The following is a 13,718-nucleotide window of genomic DNA, read 5'->3' on the forward strand; positions in this document are numbered from 1 at the left end:
CTATGTGATGGGTGGGGTGCCAGGGACTGGACAGCATCTAAATGGCCCTGCTACTGATCATTTCTGAAATGCTGAATTTTTGGTATACTCTTACATGCCAAGTTCTTAGCAATAGCTATGACTTCCACAAGTGAGTAAGTACTTCTTTTCCATCACTAATTGTTTCAGATTGGATATTCTTGTACTTTTATGCACTGAATTTGCATTTTATTGTTCTGGAACTAGGAAGGAAGGAAGGAAGGAAGGAAGGAAGGAAGGAAGGAAGGAAGGAAGGAAGGAAGGAAGGAAGGAAGGAAATTGAGAGATGGTATGAAAGAGAGGGAGAGAGAAAGCAAGAGAAGAAGGAAGGAAGGAAGGAAGGAAGGAAGGAAGGAAGGAAGGAAGGAAGGAAGGAAGGAGAGGAAGGAGGGAGGGAGGGAGGGAGGAGGGAGGGAGGGAGGGAGGGAGGGAGGGAGGAAGGAAGGAAGGAAGGAAGGAAGGAAGGAAGGAAGGAAGGAAGGAAGGAAGGAAGGAAGGAAGGAAGGAAGGAAGGAAGGGTCCCCACATCCCTATTTTAGCCTTAGAACAATCCTGCAAGGGATATTCAACAGAACAAAATGAGCTTCATGTTTGAGTAAGGATTTGAACACAGATCCCTGAATGGGCTGCCATGCCAACTTATACCTGAATGTGTGGTTATCACATAGGTGGTTTTCTCCTCCCACCTCAACAATTATCAGGCGATGTAGGCCTTGCTGAGAGATTAGCCTGAAGTCAGCAAAAAAGCTTGCTGACAAAGATCAGCTAACATGAAATCCAACTCTGTACCCTGGCCTAGATGCACCCATGCTTACTTGATGCTGAAATCTCAACCATCATAGTGACAACTCTTTGAATCTAGTTTTATTCCATTTTTAAATGGGAGCTGGAGACCTCAGAAAATGGGGTTTTTAATCCCTTTTGCCTTGATGTTTCTTCCAAGCTCCTACAGGCTGCCTGAAGTCTTTCCCTTTTGAGCCTGAGAATCCACTTGGTCCATTCAGCGAAGCAGATAAAAAGAGCTTAGAGTCTTCCCCTGTTTTCTCCAGTTGACTGAGGTATACTGCTTCCAAACATGGAGGTTCTATTTGACTCTCACAACTAATGCCTATTTATCCATCACATCTCCAGGAATGAATTTCTGCCTGCTTCCTAATCCCCTTACCACCCTACTTTAAAACCTATTTCCATCTAGGGAAGATCCCTTCTCAAGAAGATTAAGTCTGGATCTAAAAAGTTACTTAACTGCATAGAGGAGAGAAACCCGTCCCTTAATCTATTTAATCTAGTTACTGAATTAACCACCTCGGTGGAATGGAAAAGTGGATTTACTAAAGGTGGGAGAAAGTTCAAAGCGTGCAAATGCTGGCAGAAAGATTGGGAGTAGCGTGTGGTCTGTTGAGAAAAGGGAAAGTTTGTTGAATGAAGCAAAAATGCCTGTGAAGAGACGCTGCTGTATGGAAGTGAGAGTTGGGTCTGTCGGGAGGCAATAGATGTGTCCTTGGCTCCCTGTTGCACTGTTCCTTGATGCAGCAACCCTGCACGGAAAATATTTCATTTGCTCAACTGGTCCAGCATGCAGAATGCAGCAGGCGGGCAGTGATGGGCGTGCTCCAGTACGCCCATGTAACACCTCTGCTTCGTGAGCTGCACTGGTTGCCAGTTTGCTTCTGGGTGCAATTCATCATCTAGAAAGCCCAACGTGGCCTGGGGCCCACTTACTCGCAGGACTGCCTGTGTCTCCTAGTATCAGCTTGGCCCATCCGATCTGGCAGGGTTGGCGCGCTCTGGGTTCCTTTCATTATTCTGTAATCCTTCGATGAAACGATATCATCCAGAAGAACCCTGGAAGGGTGCCTTCTCTTAGCAGAGCCTGCCCTCTGGAGCAAGTCCCCCCCTCCCGAGATCTGGAGGGCCCCCACCCTGCTGGTGTTTCGAAGGGACCTGAAGATCTGGCTCTTGGTCCAGGCCCGTGGCGAGGGAGAGTGGGACCCCTCGCTTCATCACCCTTGCCACCTTATATCTTCTATCGGTTTTATTGCAATTTCTTGATTTTGATCATTGTGAGCGGTCCAGAGTCCTTGTGAGTTGGGAGACCTACAAGTTATAATGACAACAATAATAGTTGTTGCTGTTGTTGCTGTTCTGCTCCCTGCCCCTAGACTAAGTCAGGGCTCCAGAAACCAAACCAAGGTTAACCAAACCAAGCAAAGGCAAGAGGCAGGTTCTTAACCCACATGGCGAAGGGGCTCCTGAGCACCATCCCAAAGACCCCATGAAGGCTGGTGCTCTGACCTCCTGAGCAGTCCACTTGCCTCTCCCTCCCACCTGGTTCTCCTTCCCTGGCCAGGATCACCCTGAGCTAACCTAGGAAAGGAAGCCAGCTTGGTCCAAGGAAGCCAGTGAGGGGGCTGATTGGAAGTCTGCAAAGGCGGGTCTCCAGAGATGGTCCTAGTGGTCTACCACGTCCCTCTGGGGAGGCCCGTATGATGCTACCTCCTATGGCAGGATGTCCGCAGGATAGGCGATGCATATAAAAAAACCGCCGCGGCCGCCATCTTGACTTTTTTGACCTATCCTACGGGCACCCCGCTCATCGCAGGCTGCAGCGGTTTCCAGGAGAAGCCGAGTGGGAGAGCGGCTGCCTCGAGGCCACCAGGGTCCCTCGACTGGCTCCCATGACGGCGCTGCGATCGTCCTGCGAGTTCACTCAACCCGCTGAACCATCCACGGTGGTCCGTCTGCGTCTGGCTTAGCGGGTTTGGGAAACCCAGCCGGCGTATGGTGCCGTCCATAAGCCACGGTTCACGAAGCAGGGTTCGAGGCGCCGCGGGAGCGGCCGTTCAATTCGCTTCCCACTCCGGATTTGGCCAGGCTCCTGCCTGGGCGCCGTCGAGCGCCACCTGGTCCAAGTACTCCGAGAGCGCCCCGGGCGGTCGTTCGGCCGGCCGGCCAGACAGCCCCCCCCCACCAGCCAACCCTACCTGGCTGGGTGGGCTGGCTTCCTCGCTCGGGGCTCCGGAGGGGGCAGGAAGGGAGGGCCCGAGGGAGGGGAGGTGGGCTGGGAGTCCCCGACTCCATATAAGGGCGAGGGCCGGGCCGGCGAGGGGAGAGGGACGCGCGCCTGCGACGCTTGACTTTGGTCCGGCGCGCTCCAGCAGAGGCGGAGAGACGCGGCGCTCCTTTTGCGCAGAGACGCGCCAGGTACAAGCGCTTCGGCGGGGCGATTCTCCCCCCTCCCCCACTTTCTCTTCTTTCGCCTTCTCCAGCTCACTTCCTCTGATGCTTACGGGCAGGTTAGGGCGGTGGGGGGGCGAGGATGATGGGGGATGCAGTCCAAGGGGCCAGGAGGAAGAGGTAGGCAGGGAGCCCCAGATTTGGGCAATGGCTACAATGGGGGTTGCATCCCCGGTGCTCCCCGGTCGGAAGAGCAAGAAGGACATCACCTCCCGGAGATGCTCCGTGGTGCCTTTTCGTCCGCATCTTTTTTCCCAGGTCCAATTCTCAAAGCAGAACTCCCCTGCAAGGAGAACTGTGTTAATTTGCAGGGGCAAAAAGTCCAAAGGCGTCCAGTGGGCCCCGACACGTTTTATTAAAAGGCACAAACTTTCACGAGCACCCCTCGCAGATGCATCGATGGAGCTACAGCTCACGAGAGCTGCTGCCTTTTAATAAAATGTGTCAGTTGGAAAAGGGGCTCCCAAACTCCTAATTCTCCACTGCAACGCTTTCCGATTTGGACCCCAAAAGCTGAAACCTCCCTTCCTCCCTGAGGCTTGAAGGTGGGGTCTCTTGGCTGTCACCACACAGCATGCTTAAGCGGATTACTTTAAAAACTACCTTTGCTGCCTCTGCCATGTGCCAAGCTTGGGGAATGCAAACCGTTTGCTTTTGAGGCAGTTTGGCACCTTGGGTGAACCCAAAGCAATTTGGATCATTTCAGGAACTTTGGTGCATTGGGCCCGTCCAGAGAATGGGTTAATTCAGAAAGCAAGTGAAGGGTGTTGTGTGAACACACCCTGCCCCGGGGTTTGATCGAGCGGAACTTGGCTTAATGGGCACAGCAGGTGATCACAATGCAGAGTAGGCAAAGCTACATGCCCGCATTGAAAAACAGCATTTCTAAAAGAATAAAATGCCCCGTGCATTTCTTTAAGACTCAGGGGTATTGAAATAAAAGAACCGGTTGATCAATCAGCCCTAAATGACAATATGCTCGATTTTTATCCTCTGTCTGCCAGAGGACGCTCATCGAGATAGAAAAGAAGGTTAGGAAAAACATTTTGGAAAGAACGCACTTACCTTTCTCCCAAGGTGACATAGATAGAAGGGCATTTCCCCATTTTATAAACGACTCTCTCCAGGGCTATTTTGAAGCTTCGGAATTTTTTTTTAAAAAAAATCCATATCCGTTAGGCATTCAAATAGGGCTGTACTCTGAGCATTTAGATTTATTGACATGCGTTCAACTCAGAACGTGCACTGATGTTTGCGTTTGAGCCACAGCCAGGACATGGATTCCCTTCATCCGGTGTATCTGGGTGGGGCATGCAACAGACCTTTAACTAGATCTCCACCAGCACGGCTTTTACAACTCTATAAGCTTTCTTGGATCACAAGAGGGACCTGGAAGGTCTCCAGTAGTTCAAGAACATCTGGGATCTTTGCACATTCCCCCTGCCCCTTTTCAAATTCTTCTGTTGGAAATGCATCTCTTCTGAGCTTGGAACACCCCTGTAGCTGGAGGTCCCACAGCACACACTTCCGTTCAGGGGAGATAAGGCACATGTGTATGAAAGCAACCGTGGTTGCCTTGGATTTGCTGAAAGAGGTCAGGGAGCAAAGTTAATCAAAATGAAACTTGAAGCTCCGTGGGATGGCCTCGCATCCCGGAAGACAGAGTGGAAGGTGCATGGGAAAGGCGGCGGAAATTCCTTCCTTGCCTTTTGACCCTCGGCTCCTTCCTCCCCAGATTGTGGCCACCACGGCTGCTTTTGGGAATGGTGACCCTACCGCATTGCTGCAGGCTGAGATCATCTGAGACGCCCTCATTCCAGGTGGGGTGAAGGTTTGGCAGAGATGCCAGTAAACTTCTGAAGAGCAGGAGAGGTTCCCCTTACAAAGGGCTGGAGGGACAGCAGATGCTGGGCGCAACTTGGGCGCAACTTCTTAAACAGGGGACACAGGACTGGCTGCAGGTCCAGATTTCCTTCTGTAGGAATCCCCCAGCAGGACAGTCATTTGGGCATCCTAGGTTTGTGTTGTTCAGCTTTTTGGTCCGTTTGCACATTTAAGAGAAAAAACCCAGGTAAGAGGCAACACCTGTAGTAATAGTGTCCAGTTCCCTGGGAAGAGAGAGCGGAAGCCGTTTCACATGGGCTGGGTTTGCACCACTTGAAAGACCAGGTGAAAATAGGGTTGGCAGTCTGTGGTTCGGTGTATGGGGAGACCCCGGGCCTTACCTCAGCATGTTGTGGGAACCAGACCATCATGCCAAGCTGTCAGATGGTTTATCCCTTTGGGCATTTCATGTCAAGGTGCCTGACACAGGACAGATGAAGGAGCTGAACAACTGCTAAGCTGCTAAGCCACCCTCAGTCATAGTCCTGACATAGTTTAAGAAGACACAAGGATCAAAGTTGGGGCTTGCCCCCTTAGCACTGGATGGCAATAGAAGCAGAGCACCCAACCCTCATCCCACCGCACCCCTGTCCCTAAACTTACCTTGAAATGATTCACCACAGCTGATTGCTCGGCTGAGCTTTAGGCCAGCCAAAGTGGAAAAATGCCACTTATGAAGTGCAGCAAGGAAAGAAGTGTGTGTGTGTGTGTGTGTGTGTGTGTGGCTGCTTTTGCTGTGGGCTGTGGATGTGTTGAAGGCAATATTGGGTGTTCATGTCCTTCACAAATGGTTAGTGGGCTTCTTCTGGTAGGACGTGCGGAGGGGCCCTTCACCAAACCTACTTTGCAGCGTTGGGGATGAGGCTAAAGGGAGAAGCCGAGGGAGCCTCAGAGTCATGGAATTAACTCGCTGTGACCTCCCAGCTTCTGAGCCTCCACCAAACAGGCTGATGTGGGACGGCCATCCTCTCCCGTCCCCTTTCAGTGAGCTGCTTTTAGTTCGAGAGTTCAAACCTTTTGCTTGCTTTTTTCCATCCGGATGGCCGTGTAAACAGGACAATGTCCTGAATGCATTCCTCACTTCTGAGAGCTGGGTAGGAAGGCTGTGCTCAGGAGACATGGGGGAGCCAGCAACAGACATGAGGATGCAACAGAAATCATCGGTGTGCCTGATTTAGGTCAGGTTTGGGTTTGATGGGTAAAACACCAAAAACGTATCCATGCTGAGGTGCTGGAAAGAGCAGGACAGGACCCTCCAAGAGGGAGTTTTGGAGCATTTGGTTAAGGTAAGGTAAAGACATCCTTGACCTCAACTCCTGGTGACTTCACAGACACTTTCATGTAGTTTCATGGCTGTAATATGCAAGTGATGTGCCAGTCCTGCCTTCCAGGGTGTTGTTTCCCCACTCTAGACTACTGTCTCCCATCCAAGTAATAACTAGGGGTGGAGGAAAGAGGGAATGGCCTTGAGGGACAGGAGGAAGAGCCACTACCAAGACAATGTTCAGACAAAAGAAACCTGAGTCCGGGGCAGGAATGTAATCTGAGGAAATGTCTCCCACAAGACCCTCCCTAGTTCTCACAAAGATAAAGGGAAGGGGGTGGGGGTGGGGGGGGGAAGCCCATTCAGACTTGCACGATTCTGTTCCTATTTAGAATAAAAGTAGTACTGACCTGTATGATATTGGATTCCTAGTCTGATCTACCTTGAAGGACTGACATCAGGTTGTCTGTGATTATCGTTAGGGTGCCCCACCTCTGCTGCCTGAATGAAATTTCCTGGATGATCCAGGAAAAACACTTGCACTTCGGTCAAAGAAGTGCTATTTCTTACAGTGCTTTCCTGCACACCTGTGGGCATTGCATATCCTTCCAAAGGGGTCTGTTTTTGGCAAACAGGGCTATGTGCTGTGTGATTCCAGGCTGGTTTGTCTTCTCTCTCCAGAAGATCTAGGAGATTCGGCAGCTCAGAAGACACCATGAAAGCCTGGATTCTTCTGTCCATCTTGCTGATGATGGATGGGACTCTTCCTGCTCGGGTACATCGTACGCGTAGGGAACTGGCCCCTGGATTGCATGAACGGGGGATACGGGATGCGGAAGGCTCCTACTGTGGTCGGCACGATGCTTGTTGTCATGGAAGGGATGACGCCTGCACGATCCCCTACTTTGATACCCTTTGCTACTGCGACCTCTTCTGCAACCGCACCATCTCCGACTGTTGCCCTGATTTTTGGGAGTACTGTCTGGGCATCGAACCACCGTATCCAGTGCAGAAAGGTAGGCAGTGGATCTGGAGTTACACCTGATTGGAAGGTACTGGCAGGAATATCCTGCTGAATCAGAATCGGGGCTGGATTGAGGCCAACTGATGCCCTCAGCCCAACTCAACAATGGTGCCCCTCAGCCCTTCCATGGCTTAACTGACAAGACCTTAAGACTCATTAAGTGCTGGAAACTAAAGTCGAGTGTGGCAGTGAAAGAGTTAAGGGCATGATAGCTGGGGGGGGGACTCTGGGGTGCCCCCCTTCCCTTGGTGCCCCAAGCACCTCCTTGTTCTGCCTAATGGTTAATCCAGGGCTGATCAGAATGGAGAAGAAGGTCTGTGGGTAGGTTCTCACACCTTCTCTTACCCTGGGCAGTCACTTATCTTAATTTTTTTTTCTTTTATATTTGCAATTCGATATACATTTCGCCCTCTGTGTGTACGTGTGCGCTTTTTAAAAAAAGCTTTGTTTTAGTTGTTAGGATTTTTGTTTCTTTTTTGCCTTTTTGTTTTATTTTATTTTTCTAGAAGTTTTGCGGGTCTCTTTTTCTCTCTGTTTTTCCATCCTTAGGGGGTTGACGATAGCGTTTTTCTTTTCATCTTGTAGGGTTGTTTTTTTTTAAAAAAAAAACAGGTTTGATTTTTTTTTTTTAGGGTTCATTGTGGGTTTTTTTTCCTGCAAGAGTAGTATCGTCATATCACTTGGTATTTATTTATCATTTCGATTTTTAAGGCCACACACTTGCGAACAACTCTGGGTGGCTTCCTAAGGATTAAGAACAAACCACGCCAGCAGTTAAAAGACAACAATAAAAATTGCCATGTTGTGGGGGGGGGGGGACCACAGCAATTATTTAATTTATATACAATATTATGAACGAGTCACTAATTTTTGTTTAAGAAATGTTAATAAATTTGTTAATAAATTAACAAATAAATTATGTTAATAAATAAGTTCAAAAAAATGAGCAGGATGAATGTATGGCTGTATTGTTGCTTGTTAAATCAATATGGGTTCCCACCCACCCACCCACTCACCCTTCATTTCGGCGGCCATTCCTGCATTTATGAACCACAATCAGGCCCACTATGGATACAATCACTTCTGCAGCAATGACATCTCCTGCCTGGCCCCCAGTAAGGAAAATGTCATTTTCTTGCTTCAGGACAATAGCGGTCTTTCTACAGGACTCCTTATGGAAAGGCTGGAAGAGATGCTCTCAGCCATCTGCCTTTTCTCTAAGCTCAGACTGTTAACCCTAAGGAAGCTGGAGGGCGAAGCAGGGCACAAATGCTGCTTTGAGCCCCTTTCCAGGGTGTCTTCATGTTGTTGGGATTCAGAAGAAGAAAAGGAGGAAGAGGAGAGAAGAAAAGCAGAATTACTTTGGACGTCTGTATTCTCTAATCTCAGATATCTTAGTGTGGTTGTGGGTAAATAATAATAATAATAATATTAATAATACACAAAAAAACTAGCAGGCAAAGCAGATAACAAGAAGGCCTGGCAATGGCTAAGAGCAGAAAAGTTGAAGAAAGAGACAGAGGGGCTAATTCTGGCTGCACAAGACCAAACCTTAAGAACGAATGCATATGAAGCCAGAATTGAGAAGACAGCCCCAGACAGCAAATGCCGCCTCTGCAAAGAAGCGGAAGAAACAGCGGACCACCGAGTCAGGTGCTGCAAGAAGATCGCAGAGACCGACTACAAACAACAGCATGACAAAGTAGCAACACTGGTGCATTGGAATCTCTGCAAGAAATCCCAGTTGCCTGCAAGCAAGAACTGGTGGGACACAAAACAGACAAAGTCATCGAAAATGAAGAAGCTAAAGCACTCTGGAACATTACTATTCCAACAGACAAGCCCCTGCCACACAACACCCCAGACTTAACAATTGTTGATAAGAAAGACAAAAAGGTCTGGATAGTGGACATTGCAATACCAGGAGACAGCGGAAGAGAAGAGAAAGAACTGGAGAAAATCGCAAGATACAAAGACCTGCAAATAGAAGTAGAACGACTGAAGCAAACGAAAGCAGAGATGGTGCCAATAGTAATAGGCACCTGGGGTGCAATCCCAAAGCATCTGGAGCACCCCTTGAAGACCCTCGGCACTGACAAAATCATTATCGGTCCATTGCAAAAGGCAGATTTGCTTGGAACAGCTTCCATCCTGCGACGATGCCTTTAACACCCTCAAACAACATCTGCCTATCCCAGGTCCTTGGGAAGGACTTGATAGGTGGATAAAAATGCCAGATCCAGTCTAAACATCTGGCTGACTGTGCGACCAACAATAATAATATGTTATTAGGTAAGGAAATGCCTGTCTAGTCTACCACTGCCTCTTCTGAGAGTGTAGAAAAATCTTTCCCAGTTGTTAAAATTCCCAGGGAATTTTTAAATTAAATTGGACTCGGGTATTCTCTGACTGAAGGATCTTCTGTTGCACAGAGCCTAAGTCTCAACACAGCCCTCTGAGTTTTTCAGACCTGAAGTTTAGCCTTCAAAATCTGTTCTGGGCTGAAGCCTTGGGTAAAATCAGACTTTGACCTCTTTGGATCCACTTCCACCCAATCTCGGTGAATAATTGTGGGGGTTAAATACCATTTAACTTTTACAAGTTTCAACAACCGTTTTAGAGTCTAAAAGCCAGGCATTTATCTGATCCATGTATATTTATAAGGGAGTGGAGGCCTGAAACTCTACATAAGTGTTCAGATGAAAAAGGGAGTGGGAGAGAACCACTCCAGTGCACACATTTGTGAGGCAATTGTTTTCTCTTGCACGTGTCAAAACATAACAGTCCTTTACTGCCTGCAAATAGAACAACAAATATTTCCAAGGATGATGTTGCTGGGTTGTATGATTTGATTTATTGAAAAATGCACAAGCAAAGCATAGTACAGTAAAAGTAAATGCACCTTTACTTTTGCACTCCTCAAAAGAGCAACTGGGGCCCAACCTTGGCAGCCGTAGTTTTCTTCCCAATAGTGTTCACTTCCCCTCTTCCCTCTGTCCTCTTCTCTCTTCCCTCTTCCCTCTTCCCTCTCCCCTCTTCTCTCTTCTTTCTTCTTTCTTCTCTCATCTCTCTTCTCTCTTCCTTCTTCCCTCTTCTCTTCCCTCTTCCCTCTTCTTTCTTCTTTCTTCTCTTGTCTTTCTTTCCTCTTCTCTCTTCCTTTTTCCCTCTTCCCTCTCCCGTCTTCTCTCCTCCCTCTTCTCACTTCTCACTTCTGTCTTCTGCCTTCCCTCTCTCCTTCCCTCTCTTAAAACCTCAAGCTGCAGGGTTGCAGTTCTAAGGGTTTCGGTGCTGCTTCATCTTACCTCTCATCTCTTTTGCAGGCTTTCCCAACCTGGCTCCCTCCAGAAGTGTTGGACTGCAACCACTGGAAATTCCAGGGCCAGCGGGTGGGAGTCCTGGGAGCGACCGTTCAAAGAGGTCTGGAGGCTGCCACGTGGGGGAATGCCGTTCTAATGAGTATTGCGTTCCGTATGCAGGAGAGGAGAGACCGCCTGCCAAAAGGGGAACGTCTCCAACCTCTAGTTCCCCTGGCTGAAATATCATACCATAAGCCACGTTTTCAGCAAGCTATCGTATCATAGGCATTCAGGACAAGCTGCGGTGACCTCACCCGCACCGTGACGTCATTGCACAAGTCATCCACATTGGGTAATCTGCATTGCAGCTGATGCAAACGACATAATTGATGCCGTTGTGCAATGGCATCATGACGCATGTGATGCCGCTGGCCTTCCCCCTTTGCACATGCCCATGTGCATGGCTAATAACAAAACAAGGTCTTTGCGGCCACCCTAACAGTGAATAGGCCCTTCGAAAATTTAGTCTAAATGCTGAGCCATTTTGCAATATGTACAGATCGGTATGCTTTCAAGTCTCTAACCCCCTTTCTTCCGGCATCTTTTTTTCCCAGCCTGCATTCGCAATGGGGTCAAGTTCCCCACAGGAGCAACTCACCGGGATAATTGCAACCTCTGGTAAGTCTCGGGTTTTGGGATCTCAGTGTTTCCTCTCTCAGTTTTGCTCTGGGAGACTTCTGTCCCGGCTGCCACCCCCTGCAAGCCAGGACTGGGACTTCTGGAATCTGCAGCCCCAGTTTATCTGGAGGGCACCAGACTGTGGGGAGAGCTGCCCTCTCTCTCTCTCCGGACTTGGAATGTCGGTTAGACCTGTGTGCTTCAGAGGCTTGCAAGGAGTCCTCAAAGGGTAGTCTCTGAGGACAGAAAAAGGAGCACCTGGTTTTGAATGATAGCTTAGCGTCCTGTTGTTCATCTTCTGCCCAACAATGGTTTGGGGCCATCTTCTGGGGTACATGGAGCAGCCTACGTAAAGGTAGTCCCCTAGGAGCCAGGAGAAGAGCCCAAATCCAGCAACATGCAAGAAGAACTTCTGTAGTATTTCCTTGGAAAACATGGAAAGGGATTCCTTGTGGCTGAAAGTTCAAACCCCCTGGAGATAGTTGAGGTCCCCCAGTTTACTGGCTGATCAGAGGAAATGGCAAAATGGCTAGAAAGTCACCATTTGATTGTCCCCATGCTTAACTTCCCATCATGCCCCAGAGTTATGTGATGCTGGGTACTCTGGGAAATTTAAAATGGCGGCTTCCCATCTCCCAGTGAAGAAAGGGGGCTCAGGAGAAGGGTCAAACCCTGTTTGTCCTACCAGGACTCTTCTCAACCCAACCTTTGTTCAGGAAAACCAGATTGTAACCTTGGGCCTACTGTGGTCAGTGGGTCAACTTGGATTCCAGAGCTGCCTCCCCTAATCTGGACACATTCCAGAGGCATTGGACTACAACTCCCACTCAGTGACTATGCTGGCTCAAGGATAATGGGACCTGTAACCCAATACATCTGGAAAGTGCTGCGTGCTTGAAGGTGCAGCCCCACCAAAAGGAGGGCAATGCCCATCAGCTTCAGGTGCTGCAAAATTTCTGACCTCTACAGAACAGATCTGGAAGCTGTGCTCTGTGAATTTCATGCTGACTCTTATGGGTGGGAATTCCGGGTATTGTAGTCCCAATATATGAAGAAGGACAAAATGAAGGCAAGACACATCTACCCGCCTCTTTTTCCATTCTTTTCGTTCTCCTGTCTCCCTCATCCCTCGCCCCACCCTTGTTTCCACTCCCTCCCCCCTCTGAAATGAGCTTGGAAAGCCTATAAAAGGAATGAAGGCAAAGGGGCCGATTGCTGCCTTAAATGACTGGGGTGGGGTGTTCTTCCAAGTAGGGCTTGTGTGTCTGTTTATGGCTGGGGGCAAAGAGGAGAAACTTTGGAATGGAGAGGAATTTGAGCTATGTGTATTCCCAAGTGCCCGGGGCTTCTGAGTGCTCTGAGCCACACAGATATGCTGAACAGGACTGGCATGTCACCCTTGAGCCTGGAGTTCCAGCTTCCATCCTTCTCATTCCCCAGACTCACTGACTTGCCTTTGCACCACCTGCTCAATGTAGTTTCTGGAGGAACCAATTTCTTGATTCATCTTGGTTTAGCCAAGATGTTGAACCCTAAGCTAAGAAACAGCCTGAGTTCACACCACCACTCAGCTGCAGAAAAGAAGAAAACCAAGCCAAGTGAAAACTAACCAGGTTTCAGATATTGGGCAACTGCAACAGCTAGATTGTTCACTGGCCTGGTTCAGAGAGTTGTGTGAACGCAGCCACAGGTTAAAGTTGATGAAATGGAAATAAGGATGTTATTATCTTAACAATAACTTCAGAAAAGATGGGATTATTATTTTACAGTGATGGAAGAAAACGTCTTCTCTGCTAAATTTGGGGCTGTTCTTAGGAGCAGGTGTTGAATGAGGATAGCTCTGATCTACAAGCCAGAGGTTTAGCCACTAAGTGGCCAAGCTGGGCCTCTCTTGACCTGGGAAAGCACCTTCAGAAACTCTGGTTTCCCATGGGCACTTCCCAAAATGTCTTCCCAGCTTGGGATGTTTCCAGAAACAGGGCTCTTAGCACCCTCACTCAAAAATGTATGATCTGCTGTTGGTAACCCAGCCATAAAAGGAGAAATGTTTGCTGTCACTGGAGGGTTGGGGGGGAGGAGGGAGGGAAGAAGTCGGGGGGGGGATCTTTGGACTGAGAGAAAATGCCAAGCATTGCACGAAGTGTAGCTAATGCAGGCCAAGGCTCCCCGTCAACCAGGCAAACGTTTCTTGGCCTTTCATGAAAGGGACCAAGGAAAATCTCATTTATAACTGATATCTTCTACATGGCTAATGGGGCTGCTTGAATGCAGCTCCATCCCACAGATGCATCCTGCACAGCTGTCATCCTCAACCTGG

At 48.8% G+C, this 13,718-nt stretch overlaps 1 protein-coding gene and 1 long non-coding RNA gene across 6 annotated transcripts in view; one reads left to right on the forward strand and one right to left on the reverse strand.

Annotated features, from left to right (window-relative positions):
• Positions 1-225: 225 nt before the first annotated feature.
• Positions 226-5,865, reverse strand: LOC148216929 (uncharacterized). Of its 2 annotated transcripts, none has more exons than XR_015798362.1 (2): positions 5,743-5,865; positions 226-3,538 (listed from the first exon to the last, which is right to left on the reverse strand). It is a non-coding gene; the product is annotated as an uncharacterized LOC148216929 (long non-coding RNA). The 2 variants fall into 2 exon arrangements; XR_015798361.1 differs by lacking the exon at positions 5,743-5,865 and adding an exon at positions 4,321-4,835.
• The window catches only part of TINAGL1 (tubulointerstitial nephritis antigen like 1), a 34,618-nt gene continuing 23,977 nt past the window's right edge, over positions 3,078-13,718 (forward strand). The window contains exons 1-4 of one of the 4 annotated variants that reach the window (XM_025164334.2): positions 3,147-3,222; positions 4,991-5,075; positions 7,085-7,419; positions 11,338-11,401. In XM_025164334.2, the coding sequence (XP_025020102.1) occupies positions 7,119-7,419; positions 11,338-11,401 (365 nt within the window). In that variant the 5' untranslated portion in view covers positions 3,147-3,222; positions 4,991-5,075; positions 7,085-7,118. Of the gene's footprint in view, positions 3,223-4,990; positions 5,076-6,166; positions 6,426-7,084; positions 7,420-11,337; positions 11,402-13,718 lie in introns of those variants that run through there. The other 3 variants (XM_007420287.4, XM_025164346.2, XM_007420288.4) reach the window with 3 other exon arrangements.

This window comes from Python bivittatus, unplaced genomic scaffold, assembly GCF_059951505.1.
Source record: "Python bivittatus isolate LINGU-HERP-01145 unplaced genomic scaffold, Pbiv_v1 ctg000040_np1212, whole genome shotgun sequence".
NCBI lineage: Eukaryota > Metazoa > Chordata > Lepidosauria > Squamata > Pythonidae > Python > Python bivittatus.